The 13,459-nt window shown below is 42.4% G+C and overlaps 1 protein-coding gene across 2 annotated transcripts in view; it reads left to right on the top strand.

Annotated features, from left to right (window-relative positions):
• Positions 1-8,682: 8,682 nt before the first annotated feature.
• Positions 8,683-13,459, top strand: part of Alg8 (ALG8 alpha-1,3-glucosyltransferase) — a 25,065-nt gene continuing 20,288 nt past the window's right edge. The window contains exons 1-2 of one of the 2 annotated variants that reach the window (XM_090348494.1): positions 8,683-8,816; positions 12,307-12,385. In XM_090348494.1, the coding sequence (XP_090204620.1) occupies positions 8,704-8,816; positions 12,307-12,385 (192 nt within the window). In that variant the 5' untranslated portion in view covers positions 8,683-8,703. Of the gene's footprint in view, positions 9,425-12,306; positions 12,386-13,459 lie in introns of both variants that reach the window. The other variant, XM_090348495.1, reaches the window with a different exon arrangement.

The raw sequence follows: 13,459 nt of genomic DNA, 5'->3' as shown, positions 1-13,459 counted from the left end.
TTGAGCAAAATGTGTTTAAGGACAGTCCCCAGACCCTGAATTCAAGCCCCAGGACTGGCAAAAAAGAAAAGAAAGAAAAATATGATTCATTAAGCCATTTCAAAGAGCCAGGTACCATGCTAAGTTATTTATAAAGATATTCAATTAATCTGACAATGACCTTCAGAAATAAGAGCTATTATCTGTATCATATAGAAGTGGGAAAAGCTGAAACAAATGAAGCAATGTGCTAAAGTCACAAAGGTGGTAAATGACGAATCAGGATTTGAGAATAGGCATTGCCACTGTCTACTGCCCTACAGTGACGGTGGGAACTGACCACTTGCCTCTTGAAACGCCCTTGGCCCTTCACCTAAACTCTCTTAGGGAGGGATAATTTTCAGGTCTATGCCAGTTCTGGCAATCTAGGGGTCTAGGATCATTGGAGGGAGTGACAAAGGGGCCACTGGCTCTCGAGGAAGTATTCTCTAGCTGTGTTCTTTTCTAAAAGCAAGTCCTCCCATAATTCAACCTTTTTATGCGTCTTTAGAATTCCTGGACTTGGCTTCTTAATATTGATTATTTGAAGGAGCAAGTCAGCAATTTGTAGTTTCCCGACAATGGCTCTGTATTCTATTATAGAACTTGGCCTGCCTACATTTCCATCATCAGGCAGGGCACAGGCCTGGGTCTAGCTTACCTTTCTATTCTGGCGACCTGAAAGCTATGCTGTCTGAGTTCTGTGGTCAGATCACCTGCCTCAGTCCCTCAGAGTGGGATCACAGAACAAGACAGAAGACCCAGCTTTGTTATCAAGAAGCTAAAACTCATCAAAACCATAGCTCTTATCTAGAGAAATAATTTTTAGGATCTAGCATAGCAGTACAATAGGATGATATGGGGTGGTAAAGCAAGCATTCATATGTGACTGGTAGCAAATAAAGTAATGCAATCTCTCTAAGAGACAATTTGGCACTGTTTATTGGCTTTTCAAATACACAACCCTTTAATGTAGCACTTCCAGTTCTATAACTGTATCTTATATTCTATATAACTAATGTAAGCTAAAAAGGGAAGAAAGAAATTTCTTATATTTTGATATTATGCAAAGCTGTATGCATAAATATGTTTGCTCTTTTATTATTTCCAACAGCAAGATCTTACTTAATTTAAATGTACATCAGTTGGACACTTACCAAATAAATAGTTATTTAATCACACAGTGGAACTCTGTAGCCATTTATAAAAAAGGAATAGATTTTCACATGTTGAAATATGTCACTATTTTAATATATTTTTATTGTAATTAATAGAAGGGTTACATTATATTCTCTTGAAATATGTTACTCCTGAAGACATATTTACTACTACATTTAAAAAGCAAGGGGCACTGGGGACGTAGCTTAGTGGTAGAGTTCTTATCTCATATACACAAGACCTTTAGTTCAATTCATAGTACCACCCTCAAAAAACAAAAATTAAAAGGGGAATGTAACTAGTGCAGATGTAGCCTATGGTAAAACACTGACCTAGCATGAATAAAAATCTAGATTGAATTCCCAATACTGAAAAACAAACACAATTTTAAAGGGCAGAAAATCCGAGTATATGGGGCTTAAAAGCTGAGTATACAGCCGAGTGCCAGGGGCTCATGTGTGTAATCCTAACTACTCAGGAGTCTGAGATCCGAGGATCATGGTTCAAAGCCAGCCCATCAATAAAGTCCATGAGACTCTTATCTCCAATTAACGAGCAAAAAAATCAGAAGTGGAGGTGTGCCTCAAGTGTAGAAACACCTGCTTTGAGCAAAAAGGTTGAGTTCAAGCCCTAGTACTAGATCTATCTATCTACTCTATCTGTACATACACACACACACACACACACACACACACACACACACACACACACACAGAGCAGAGCTGAAAGCAGAAAGGAATTCATTCAACGTCAAGCTTTACCAAGCCAAAATGAAGCATGTATAGACATCCTTTTTTTTTTTAAGATTCTATTAACACTGATTCCTTACATCATATTTCAAATGTCATTTTTAACAAACAAGTCTTCAAGAAGGGAATCTCTATATGCAATCACTGGCACATAGATTTTAGGACATAATTAAAATTAAGCTGAGGGTTTGTATGGCATAGATCCATAGCAATCTATAGAATATAACATTATTGTTGGGGTTTTTAGTGCTTCTTGCCTGACCGGCAAGAGAACATGCACCGACTAAGACGAGACCGAGAAAGGGTTAGGGCCGACTGGCCACCTTCACCCAGCCCTCCCTCTCCAGAGGGAAGACACAGACACGCCAGGGAGACTGTCACAGCAAGACTCGTTTATTGGGAAAGTACAAGGGCTAAAGTAGGATGCAGGAGTTTATCAGCATACAGGTGGGCAGGGCAAGGGGAGGTAGGTGGGGTCCAAGAGGGCAGCGGGGCCAATCCCAGGGTTCAAGGTAGCCTTATTTTACAAACCACAGCCAAACCTCCCAACGAGGCGACAGGCAGGTGGGTCCATTTTCCTAATGTGACGTGCCCCACAATTTTGTCTGTATATCTCATCATAGATTTTTGTCTATGTATTTATGTTTATATCTCAAGACCATGTCCATAACCTTGGGTACCCAAATATTGAGTCATCACTCTTGTACTGTTTGGACCTAATATCCACATGTCAAGGAGACCATGCACCTTTTATGTAGACGTCCTTTTTAAAACCACTTCTTAACCAGGCAGGTAGGGTTTTAATACTAAAACCAGTTCTCACTGGGAAGTGTCATTTTGTAGGTGGGGATTTAGAATGAGTCATGGTTTGTGGAATAGCAAGGAATAACAAAAGTCACAGAAAAGTGACCTGCTATTATAGAGCAAGTTAGAGATAGACTGGGAGAATTAGAACTAGTCCCTTAGTCAGCTTCTTTCTTTTGTATAACAAAACTCCCTAGAGGGTTGGGAGTGTGGCCTAGAGTGCTTGCCTAGCATGCATAAATCCATGGGTTCAATTCTTCGGTACCAATCACACAGAAAAAGCCAGAAGTGGTGCTGTGGCTCAAGTGGTAGAACTCTAGCCTTGAGAAAGCCCAAGGACAATGCCAGGGCCCTGAGTTCAAGACCCAGGACTGGCAAAACAAAAACTCCGTAGTAACCATCAGGCCAGTTAACACCAATCTGTTTGTTGGTTCTTTTACAGTTGGGGTTCCCACCCAGGGCCTGAGGCAGGTTACCATTGATTTACACTCCCAATCTCATATTCTTCCTTCCCTTCTTCTCTCCCTCTCTTCCTTCCTTCCTTTTTCTGTCTTTCTTTTGACAGGATCTGGCACCAAACTAAAAATCCTCCTGTTTCAGTCACTCAAGTCCTGCAATTACAGGCTCCTATTCTTTTAATCAGTTTTTTTTTCAATCCATCATTCTTATCATCATCAAATCATTTACTCAACAACTACTTACTGAGATCCTACCATAGTCCAAGTTATGCAGTGAGCTGGAGCAATCAAAATGACTCATGTAGGATCTGACTTAGACTCATGGGTGGAATACTCAAGAGATTGGATGTCTGTATTTCCACCTCCCATCCATATATTGAAATCCTAACCATTAAGGTGAGGGTATAGGAGGCGGGTCTTCATGTCATAATTAAGTCATGAGAATGGAGCTTCATGAATAAAGTTAGAGCTCTCTGAGGGACTCCAGAGAGTTCTCACTGGTTTTCCACCATGGGAAAGTAAAATAAGAAGTTAGCAGTGTACAACCTTGCCAGAACCCTCTTTCTTAATTTCAGTCTTTAATGCTGAAAAATAAACAGTTGCTATTTATAGTCTACAGCAGTTCCAAGGAAGGCTTATGAACATAAGTTAAATAAGGTAAGAAAAATTATCTTCCTAAATGCTTTTCTTAGAATTTTTCTTTGGAAAGGAATTGCTTTTGTTTGGAAAACCACATTGTTTAGGTCTTGGGTAGAAAGAGAAAGCTGCAAGCAGAAGGTGCTCTGGAGTGACTACACAAGAGAAAAGCTGTAGGTTTGTGGCTTGGGAATTTGAGCTGCTGGGAGAGATGGAGAATAGAGCACAGGGCAAAATAGAGACATCATGTGGACAAGTAGCTAACGGGCACCAAAAAATGCCAGACTGACTCCTAAGATTTTAAAGTATTTGCTATGTGAGCCTGGCTCTTCAGTAAAATTCCATAAATACTGTGTAGAAAGCAGTGAAAGCACTTAATGACCTCCCTGGATTACATATACCCCAGGTAAGAACAGGAAGTCAGGAGAAAAGGTGATATGGAAACGTAAGCTTCTGAGAAACTGCAAAAAACGTCAAGTATTGCAGCATTGGTGGTTCACAACTATAACCCTATTTACTGAGGTGGATCAAAGTTCAAAGCCACCCTGGGCAGGAAAGTTCATAAGAGTCTTATCTCCAACGAACTACTCAGAAAAGGCCAGAAGCAGCATTGTGACTCAAGTGGTAGAGTGTTAGCCTTGAGCAAAGGAATCTCAGGAACAGATCCAGGATTGGCACACACACAAAAACAATAACAAATATCAAACAGGGCTTTGACTTCTTCAGGCATAAAGTTAGGAGTAAGTGATTGAAAAAGTCCTAGCTGAGCCAGGAGCTGGTAGTTCAAGTCTGTAATCTTAGCTCCTCAAGAGGCCAAGAGCTGAGGATTAAGGTTTGTTGGTCACATGACCAGCAGACAGTCCTGAGGATGAGCAAACAGCACAAAGAAAAGCCCAGACAAGAAAGTCCCTGAGACTCTTATCTCTAGTTAACCACCAGAAAACTGGGAGTGACGTAAATAGAATACTAGCCTTGAGTGTAAAAGTTCAGGGACAGTGCCTAAGCCTAAGTCCAAAGCCCTTGACAAATACCCCTCTCCCTTCACCCCTCCCCCCCCAAAAAAGTCAAATTAAATCAGTTGCTGTCATGGTGTGCATGCTTGTAATCCCAACACTAAGGAGGATGAGGCAGATTTTTTTTTTAACAGTTTGCGACCAGCCTGGGTTACACAGTGAATTCCAGACCAACCTGGGCTAAGACTGCTTCAAAAATAATATAAGCAATGATAATAACAACAACTACTAAATGCTCAGAACCCACAAAACTGCTGCAGTGGCCAGATACCAATGGTTATAATTCTAGCTACTTAGAAGGCTGAAATCTGAGAATCTTGATTTAAAACCAGCCTGGGGGTCAAGAGCATAGCCAGTGGTAGAGTGCTGGCCTAGCATGCACAAAGCCCTGGGCTCAATTCCTCAGTACCACATACTCAGAAAAAGCCAGAAGTGGTGCTGTGGCTCAAGTGGCACAGTGCTAGCCTTGAGCAAAAAGTGTCCAAGGACAGTGCCCAGGCCCTGAGTTCAAGCACAGGACTGGCGGCAACAACAACAACAAAAAAACAGCCTGGGCAGAAAAAGTCTTTGAGACTCTTATTTCCAGTTAACTACTAAAAAGCCAGAAGTGGGGGTATGGTTAAAGGTAGACTGCCAGCCATAAGAGGAATACAGCCAAGAATAGTACCCAGGCCCTTAGTTCAAATAAACAAAAAAAAAAAACCTGCTGGTGTGTGAGGATCATCAAAATCAAAGCAATCAATCATACTCTGAAAAATAAGCATGTTAGTGGTGAGAAGTTTCTAGGCACCATTCATGCCTTAGAGCTGGAGCAGAAGATCCGCTTCTTGGAAAGGAAAGAGACTAGATCTCATGCTTTCTAAGAAATTACTCCAAGTTACACACTGTTCCATCTGCTCAGATTTCCCAGCTTGACAACCCTATGAACTGACTGGCTCTATTCTGCCATTTCTCCCCATGTCTCAATTCTATTCATTCTGAGCAAGATACTGTGAAGGAAAATGTGAGGACTTGTAGGCAGGAGAGATTGGGTTGGAATCCTATTTCAGATATGAATTCATAAGAAGTGTATATGTTGTGCCAGCTGTTGGACCTGCTGCAGCCCCTATAATGTTAAATACAAGCAAGGGGGTTAGATAATTACACAAATAAATGTAAAACTTTATTTAGCTGACAGGAATACAGGTCAGGGTTAGGGAAGATCAGGGCAAGTTATGCTGAGGAAGAACTAAAAGAAAAAGAGTTAATTACTCTTAGAGTAGACGGAAGAACTTTCCAGACAGAGGGAACAGCATAGAGGTGCAGTGCCAACAGAGATAAGCTTGTGGCTGAGTTGAAAGCAGGACAGTGCAATGAAAAGGCAGAACAAGAACTGGATGAAAGTGAGAGGTAGCTAAGAGGTCATCTAAGCAGGACTTGGCAATAGTAGTTAGAAATGCTTCTTGGGCTCGGAATGTGGCTTAGTGGTAGAGTGCTTGCTCAGCATGCATAAGGCCCTGGGTTCAATTCCTTGGTACTACATAAACAATAACAACAAAAAATGTTTCTAACTGGAAGAATGGACAAACTAGTAAACAGCCTTAAACACATAAATACGTATTATGGATCCTCACTTAATAAAAGGCTTGGTAGAACAGGGCACCAGTGCCTCATATCTACAATCATAACTACTGAGGAGGCTGAGATTTGAGATTTAAGTCTTGAGGTTCCAAGCAAGCCTGGGAAGAAAAGTTCATGAAACTTATATCTTCATTTAACCAGCAAAAAGCCAGAAATTGAAGATATGGGTATAATCACACCTTGAATGATAGAATACCTCTATCAGCATACAGAGAGGTGCACGCAAACATGTGAGTGCATGCACGTGCGCGCGCGCGCACATATACACACACACCAGCTAAAACAAATAAGTGGTATGTTGAGTAGCTTAACCAGCAGATGTAGGAAGGAATCTGGATAGTTGGTATCATTATCAGAGTAGATAATGCTGAAAAATCTGGAGTTCAAGTTTAGATATAGAGTTTGAGATGTGTAGTAAACTGAACAATGGCCTTCAAAAGATAGCCACATCCTAATCCCTAGAACCTATGGTGTCACTTTATATAGAAAGAGATTTAGGGTGTGTGTCGGGGGGGGGGGGGTGGCTCACGCCTGTAATCCTAGTTATTTAGGAGGCTAAGATCTGAGGATCAAGTTTAAAAGGACCTGAGACTCTTATCTCCAATTAACCTCTGGAAAATGGGAAGTGGGGCTTGGCTCAAGGGTAAGGTGGTAGCCTTGAGCTAAAGAGCTCAGGGACTGCAGCCCAGGCCAAGTGCAAGCCCCATGACCCCCCTCCCCCAACAAGAGATTTAGCAGATATTATTAAAGATAGAAGAAGGGTAATCTTCAGGATAATCATGTGATCCTAAATTTAGTCTCAAGTATCCTCTTAAGGAAGCAGAGAGAGAGAGAGAGAGAGAGAGAGAGAGAGAGAGCGAGAGAGAGAGAGAGAGAGAGAGAGAGAGAGAGAGAGAGAGAGAGAGAGAGAGAGAGAGAGAGAGAATTCTGCTCCCAGAAGATCTGATTAAGAACAAGACTGTGATCAGAAAGATTATCATGAGAGTTAAAGAAGTTATAATATTGAAAGTTCTAATAGCTAAACCAAGTCTTAGAGATAGAAGATTCTTCTCTCAGCTTGCAGGAGCCAACCTTGATGATACTTCAGCTTTGGCCCCAGTAAGACTTTCAAACTTGTCAAGACTTTTTGGTCTACAGAACCAAGAGAATAAGTGTGGGGTCTTGGCACTGACTTTTTTGCTGGAACTGGGGTTTGGTCTGAGTGACAGACTTTTCTATTAAGTTGGCTATAAACCATGATCTTCTGGATCTCGGCCTCCTAGGTAGTTAGGATTGTAGGTGTAAGTCTCTGGCACCCAGCTAAATTTGTGTTGCTTTAAGCTACTAACTTTAATCTTCCTTTTTTTCTTCTCTGCCTCTCCCTCATATTACACATCCTTAGCTGTGTGTCTCTCAACAAGCTTTTTAACTTGGGGGAAAGAAACTGTGGTGTGAACTCCAGGTTTTGGCTTCTTCTGCTTGCTGCGTGGGTGAATCAACCCGGGCACTAAAGACCGTGAGATTCCGACCTCCATTAATCACTAGAAAACTGAAAGTGGTGCTGTGGCTCAAGGGATAGGGCGGTAGCCTTGAGGCTGACGAGCTCAGGGACAGCGCCCAGGCTCTGAATTCAAGCCCCACCGCCGACCAAAAGAAAAATAAAAAAATGAAAAAGGAAGCTGACGTCTAGTTTGTCCAAGCCCACTCAGAACACCGCAGCAGAGACGAGACTAAAGCCCACTGCGGGCATCCCCGCCCTGAGGTGGGGAGCAGCGGCCCTCGGCAGAGCGCGCCCGGAGCCTACTTCACGGCGAGTTCCAGACCCCGGACGGTCTTGAGCGCTCTCCTTCCGTGGCGTTCGCTACTTGCACTTACCATTCGGGGTCAGTTATCTGCGGAGACTTAATGGGCAACACGTGAACTGCCTCCTCCCTGAGCACTGGGTACGAGAGTTGTTGTTTTCCTTCTCACCTAGGTATCCCAAACTCCAGGTAAAACAAACCCATAACCCAAACCAGACGACAAGGTACTATGCGGATGCGGGTATGAATTAGAAGAAGAAAAGAAATTAAGGCCACCAAACGTCCGGTCCCACTCGGCGTAGCTGCCGGAGGGAGGCGCGCCTAGGAAAGGCCCCGAGGGCGGGAAAGTTGAAATCCCTGAGCCCCGCCTCCTGCGTGCGGGCGCAAGCGCACAACGCCCGCTCGCCGCCGCCGCCGCCTCTCTGCGCCTGCGCAGGATCCCGGATGTGGATCAACGTGGTTGAAAATGACAGGCGCTGCAAGAATGGCGGCGCTGGGAGTTTCCCTCGATGGTGGCGGTTGGTTTACGGCTTTGGCGCTCGGGGTCACCTTCCTCAAATGCCTTCTCATTCCTACCTAGTAAGGACCTGCACCGCCAGGGCTGGGCGGGGAGGCCCCGTGGTGGGACGGCGCGGGAGATGCCGCGGAAGGAGAGGGCGTCAGGCCGGGGGGTCTCCACTCCTCCTTTGTCCGGCGCCCGGCAGTGCGGGTTACTCGTCCCGGGAAGGACCGAGACGGCCTGGACGGTCAGCACGAGCCACTTTCAAGTTTCTGAGCTCCTGGAGCTTCGTCTTTATGCGGGTTAAGAGCACCCACCTGCACCATAGGCTGCTGCCTGTGGCACCAGGCACTCACACCTCTGAGTCCCCAAGGTGCAGGGGAAAGCCAAACATTTTCCAGAATGTCAGGAAAAAAAAAAAAAAGAAAGAAAATCGACTCAAGAATAAGAGAGCGAAGTGCCAAAAGTCCTGTGGAAGAAGGAACTCAGAGCATTCTAATTGTAGAAAGTACTGGGGTTGAAGAGCAGTAAGGGGAGGAAAGGTGACACAGATCAATATAAACAGTGACCAGATGATACTGGGCTGTTACGATCATATTTAAGACAGTTGTGTGAAAAATGGCTGCAGGGCCAAAACTGAAGGCATGGAAACCAGGAACCGAGTGGTGGTGGTGTGTTTACAACCGATGTCAGTATCAACAGTTTTTGCTTTTCATGCTTTCTAACTCTTCTGTCTCCTCCACATCCTTTTTCATCACTTTCCAGATCCTTTATCTTGATAGTTCCTTGCTGGGTATGGAAGTGCTGTATGTAAATGGTATGTCCACACTGATGTGTATATAGTTACATAAATGTTGAAATATGCAGCTTCATAAAATAAGTTACAAGGAGTTCAGAAATGACAGGATTGGTCTACATAGCTCAAAACAAATTGGATGGGGCCAGAAGTTTAGCTAGTGGTAGAGTGCTTGCCTAGCATGCACGAAGGCCCAGGGTCGATTCCTTGGTACCACATACACAGAAAAAAAAAAAGCCAGAAATGGTGCTGTGGTGCAAGTGGTAGAGCTCTGGCCTTGAGAAAGCCCAAGGGCCCAAAGGCAGTGCCCAAGCCCTGAGTGCAACGTCCAGGACTGGCAAAAAAAAAAAAAAAAAGGAAAAACCTTTCTGAAATGTAAGGAATTCACATGTGTAAAGGTGAGTCCTAGGGCTGAAACTCAGGGCCTGGGTGTTGTCTTATAACTTTTTTGCTCAAGGCTGGTGTTTGAGCCACACCTCCACTTCCAGATTTTTGGTCATTAATTGGAGTCTCATAGACTTTACTGCCCAGATGAGCTTTGAATCTCGATTCTCAGATCTCATCACCTTGAGTAGCTAGGATTACAAATCTGAGTCACTTTCACCTGGCAGAATAAGACTTTTTTCTTTTTTCTGTAAGTTGTGTGTGAGTGTGTGGAATGTGGGTAATATTTCTTGCTTTGGTTTACTTTGGCCTAGAAATGAATCCTCAGGGTGGTTCCTTGAATACTGTGTTCAGTCCAGAATGTACTTGTCCTTGGACAGCTCCCTGGCTCCCCTACATTCACTCTGAACCCATTACTGATCTATCACATCCCATCCAAGGACTGGTCATGTGTCTGATCATAACAAATTGCAAGATGGTATTTTACATCATAGCTGTCTTAGTTTATGTGTGTCTACTTTATAATTACAACACATAGTTGAAGACTTCATTTTTCAGACATTATCCTGTCCTTCAATGATTTCATAACCATATTTGCTTGCTATTTGGTTAGTCTTCATTTTGCCTTTTTTTTTTTTTTCCAAATACTGGCTTAGCAAGTTGAAGTTCCATTATTCTTAAATTCGTTCAATAATTAGAAAAAAGAAGTGCTGGTACTGAGACTAAACATTTCCATGTGTGATTTCCATTTTCATAATGCTATTATGAAACACTGATAACATTTCATTTGTGCATTACCATTGAATGGGTAAGTATTCCATAAGGAATACCTATGTAGACAAGTGGGTAACATGTATGTATTGACATGTTTATTATGCCCACATATATGTGTTTGTGTGACTTGGTCTTACTAATTCCCTGCATTAGACTATAGATTGAATGAATCTAGCTTTGACTTGGACACATGGCAATCACTATAAACTTAGTCTTTTCTGCAGACCTTTTAACCATCTACTGGCTTATAATCTCTACTAAGGTCTTGTGTTGTCATTCATAGATTCATTTTATCCATCAACTAGAGTTTTCATTTATTAAATACCCATCCATTAATTCAAGTGCATGCTATATTCTGGGCATTACAGAAGACACAACACCAAGGCAAAAAGCTGTTTTTCTTTCAGGTTATTCACAATAGAAATGGGGACACTAACAGGTCATACATTAAGGATGTTTGGATACTAAGTTTATTTCTTCTCAGGATATGACTAAAATGTCAGTATTAATTGAAGGCAGCCATGGAGCACACACATAATTCTAGCACTTGGGAAGCCAAGGCAGGATTACAACTTTAAGGCCAGCTTGGACTATATAGCTAAACTCTGCCTCAAAAAATAATTATGACAGTATTATAAGTTATAAGCCTAATGAAGGATATCTGAATTAAGATCATTTAACAGCCTTTGAAACCAATGGCAGGATGGTAACTGATTTGGGCAAGGCAAAAGAAGCTTCAGCCCTGCCTACTTGTAGAGGAAAGTAGACATGAGTCCATTTTCCTTGCAGAACTTGACAAGCCCAAGATTTGGATACATGGGACTGAAAACTGGGAAACTGATTGAAAGTCAGGGTTCAGTGTTTTTTTTTTCAGTGCTAGGGATTGTACAGTGCTTAGACATGCCATATAGGTACTCTAACTATGGAACTACATTCCCAGTCCAAGTCATTGTACTTGCAGTCCCATAATGTTGGCCATCATATCTGTTCCCCTTCTTTTCTAAAGAAATGATGTAGAGGATTCTATAGATGCAGTGGTGCCAGGTACGATAGAAGGAGCAAATGAGGCAAAGAGCAGAAAAATGGAAATTTATACAGAATGGCTCATTCCCCCCGCCTGGAGAGGGAGGGGAGAGAGGGAGGGCAGTGTAGCTGTAGTGGGGGAGAATTTGATCACATGGAGCAGCAAGTAGAGCAGAAGCCTATTCTACCTTTGCTGACTACCTTGGCTGGGAGACCTTATGTCAGATTTCAGCTTCCTGAGTAGGTAGGATTGTAGGCATGAGCCACCTGGGCCCAGCATCCTGATACTGAATTTGTCAGAATTGTTTGACAGCAAGAGAAAGTCACTTCTAGGACTTCCTTAAAGGTTTTTGGTAGCTCTTCACATAGCTCTTGAAACCCTTTTCACTGATTTTAAACAATTTCTAAAGGAACTTTTTGACCTTGCAACCTCCAGATAAGCAAGCTGCTTCAGGATTTTCTACTGCATTTTTGTGTCTTTATAGGATAGTAAGCTGTGATTGTTTGGGGGGAGGGGTCAGTTTAACAACCTCTCTCCCTAAACTAGAAGTTGATTTTTTTTTAATCTCCATTTTATTTTTCTCATTGCATAGCCATTCCACAGATTTTGAAGTACACCGAAACTGGCTTGCTATCACTCATAGTTTGCCAATCTCCCAGTGGTATTATGAGGTAAGTTAATTTTATCTTTTTGATTTTTATTTTATTTTAGTATTTTTGGTAGTGAAGTTTGTACTTAGGGCTTTGTATTTGTGAAGCAGGTGCTTCATCACTTTAACTGTGCCCCTTTCTGCTTTAGTTGGTGTTTTCTTTTTGTTTTTGCTAGTCCTGAGGCTTGAACTCAGTGCCTGGACACTGTCCCCGAGTCTCTTTGTGTTCAAGGCTAGTGCTCTACCACCTGAGCCACATTATCTCTTCTGGCTTTTTTGAGTAATTTACTGGAGATAGAGTCTCACAGGGACTTTTCTGCCTAGGCTAGCTTTGAACCATAATCCTCAGATCTCCTGAGTAGCTAGGATTACAAGTGTGTGAGCCACCAGCACCTGGCTTAGTATCTTTCTTTTTTTTAATGGTGCTATAGGGACTTGAACTAAAGATTTCATACCTAATTGGTTGGTATGCTATCACTGAGCCTCACATCCATCTGGCTTTCTGCTTGTTATTTTAGAGATGAAGTGCAGCAAAATGTTCTGCCTGGCCTGACCTTAAACAATTATCCTCCAGATCTCAGCCTCTTGAGTAGCTAGGATTGCAAGCATGAGCCACCAGAGCCTAACCACCACTATCTTTTGTATGAACAAATGTCAGTTGTATTAAACAAACTAAAACTAGGTATTGGTGGTTCATGCCTATGATCCTAGCTATTCAGGAGGTTAAGATTTGAGAATCGTGATTTGATGGCAGCTGGAGAAGATTCTTATCTCCAGTTAACCAGCAAAAAGTAGAATCGGAGGTGTGGCTCAAATGGTAGAATGGCAGCCATAAACAAAAAAGCCAAGCCAGAGGGCAGGGGCCTGCATTCAATATTCAATATCATCACATAATTAATTAAATTAAGTAGTAATGTTAAAATGCTGAGAATAAAAAATAGAATTTTTAACTTCTTTTTCCACAGTTCAGAGGTCTGTTTTGTTGGAAATTTGAGGTAAGAAAGGGACTTTTCCAAAGTGTAGAATTTACTGAGTTGGTTTATAGCCTAAGTGCCCTGAAAAGAGCCTGTGGGTTTGCCTCATATGAGGCTTCTGT

This window comes from Megascapheus bottae, chromosome 16 (genome assembly GCF_031878675.1).
Source record: "Megascapheus bottae isolate mThoBot1 chromosome 16, mThoBot2.hap1, whole genome shotgun sequence".
NCBI classification, from domain to species: Eukaryota; Metazoa; Chordata; class Mammalia; order Rodentia; family Geomyidae; genus Megascapheus; species Megascapheus bottae.
This window is presented reverse-complemented; position numbering and strand designations above follow the sequence as displayed.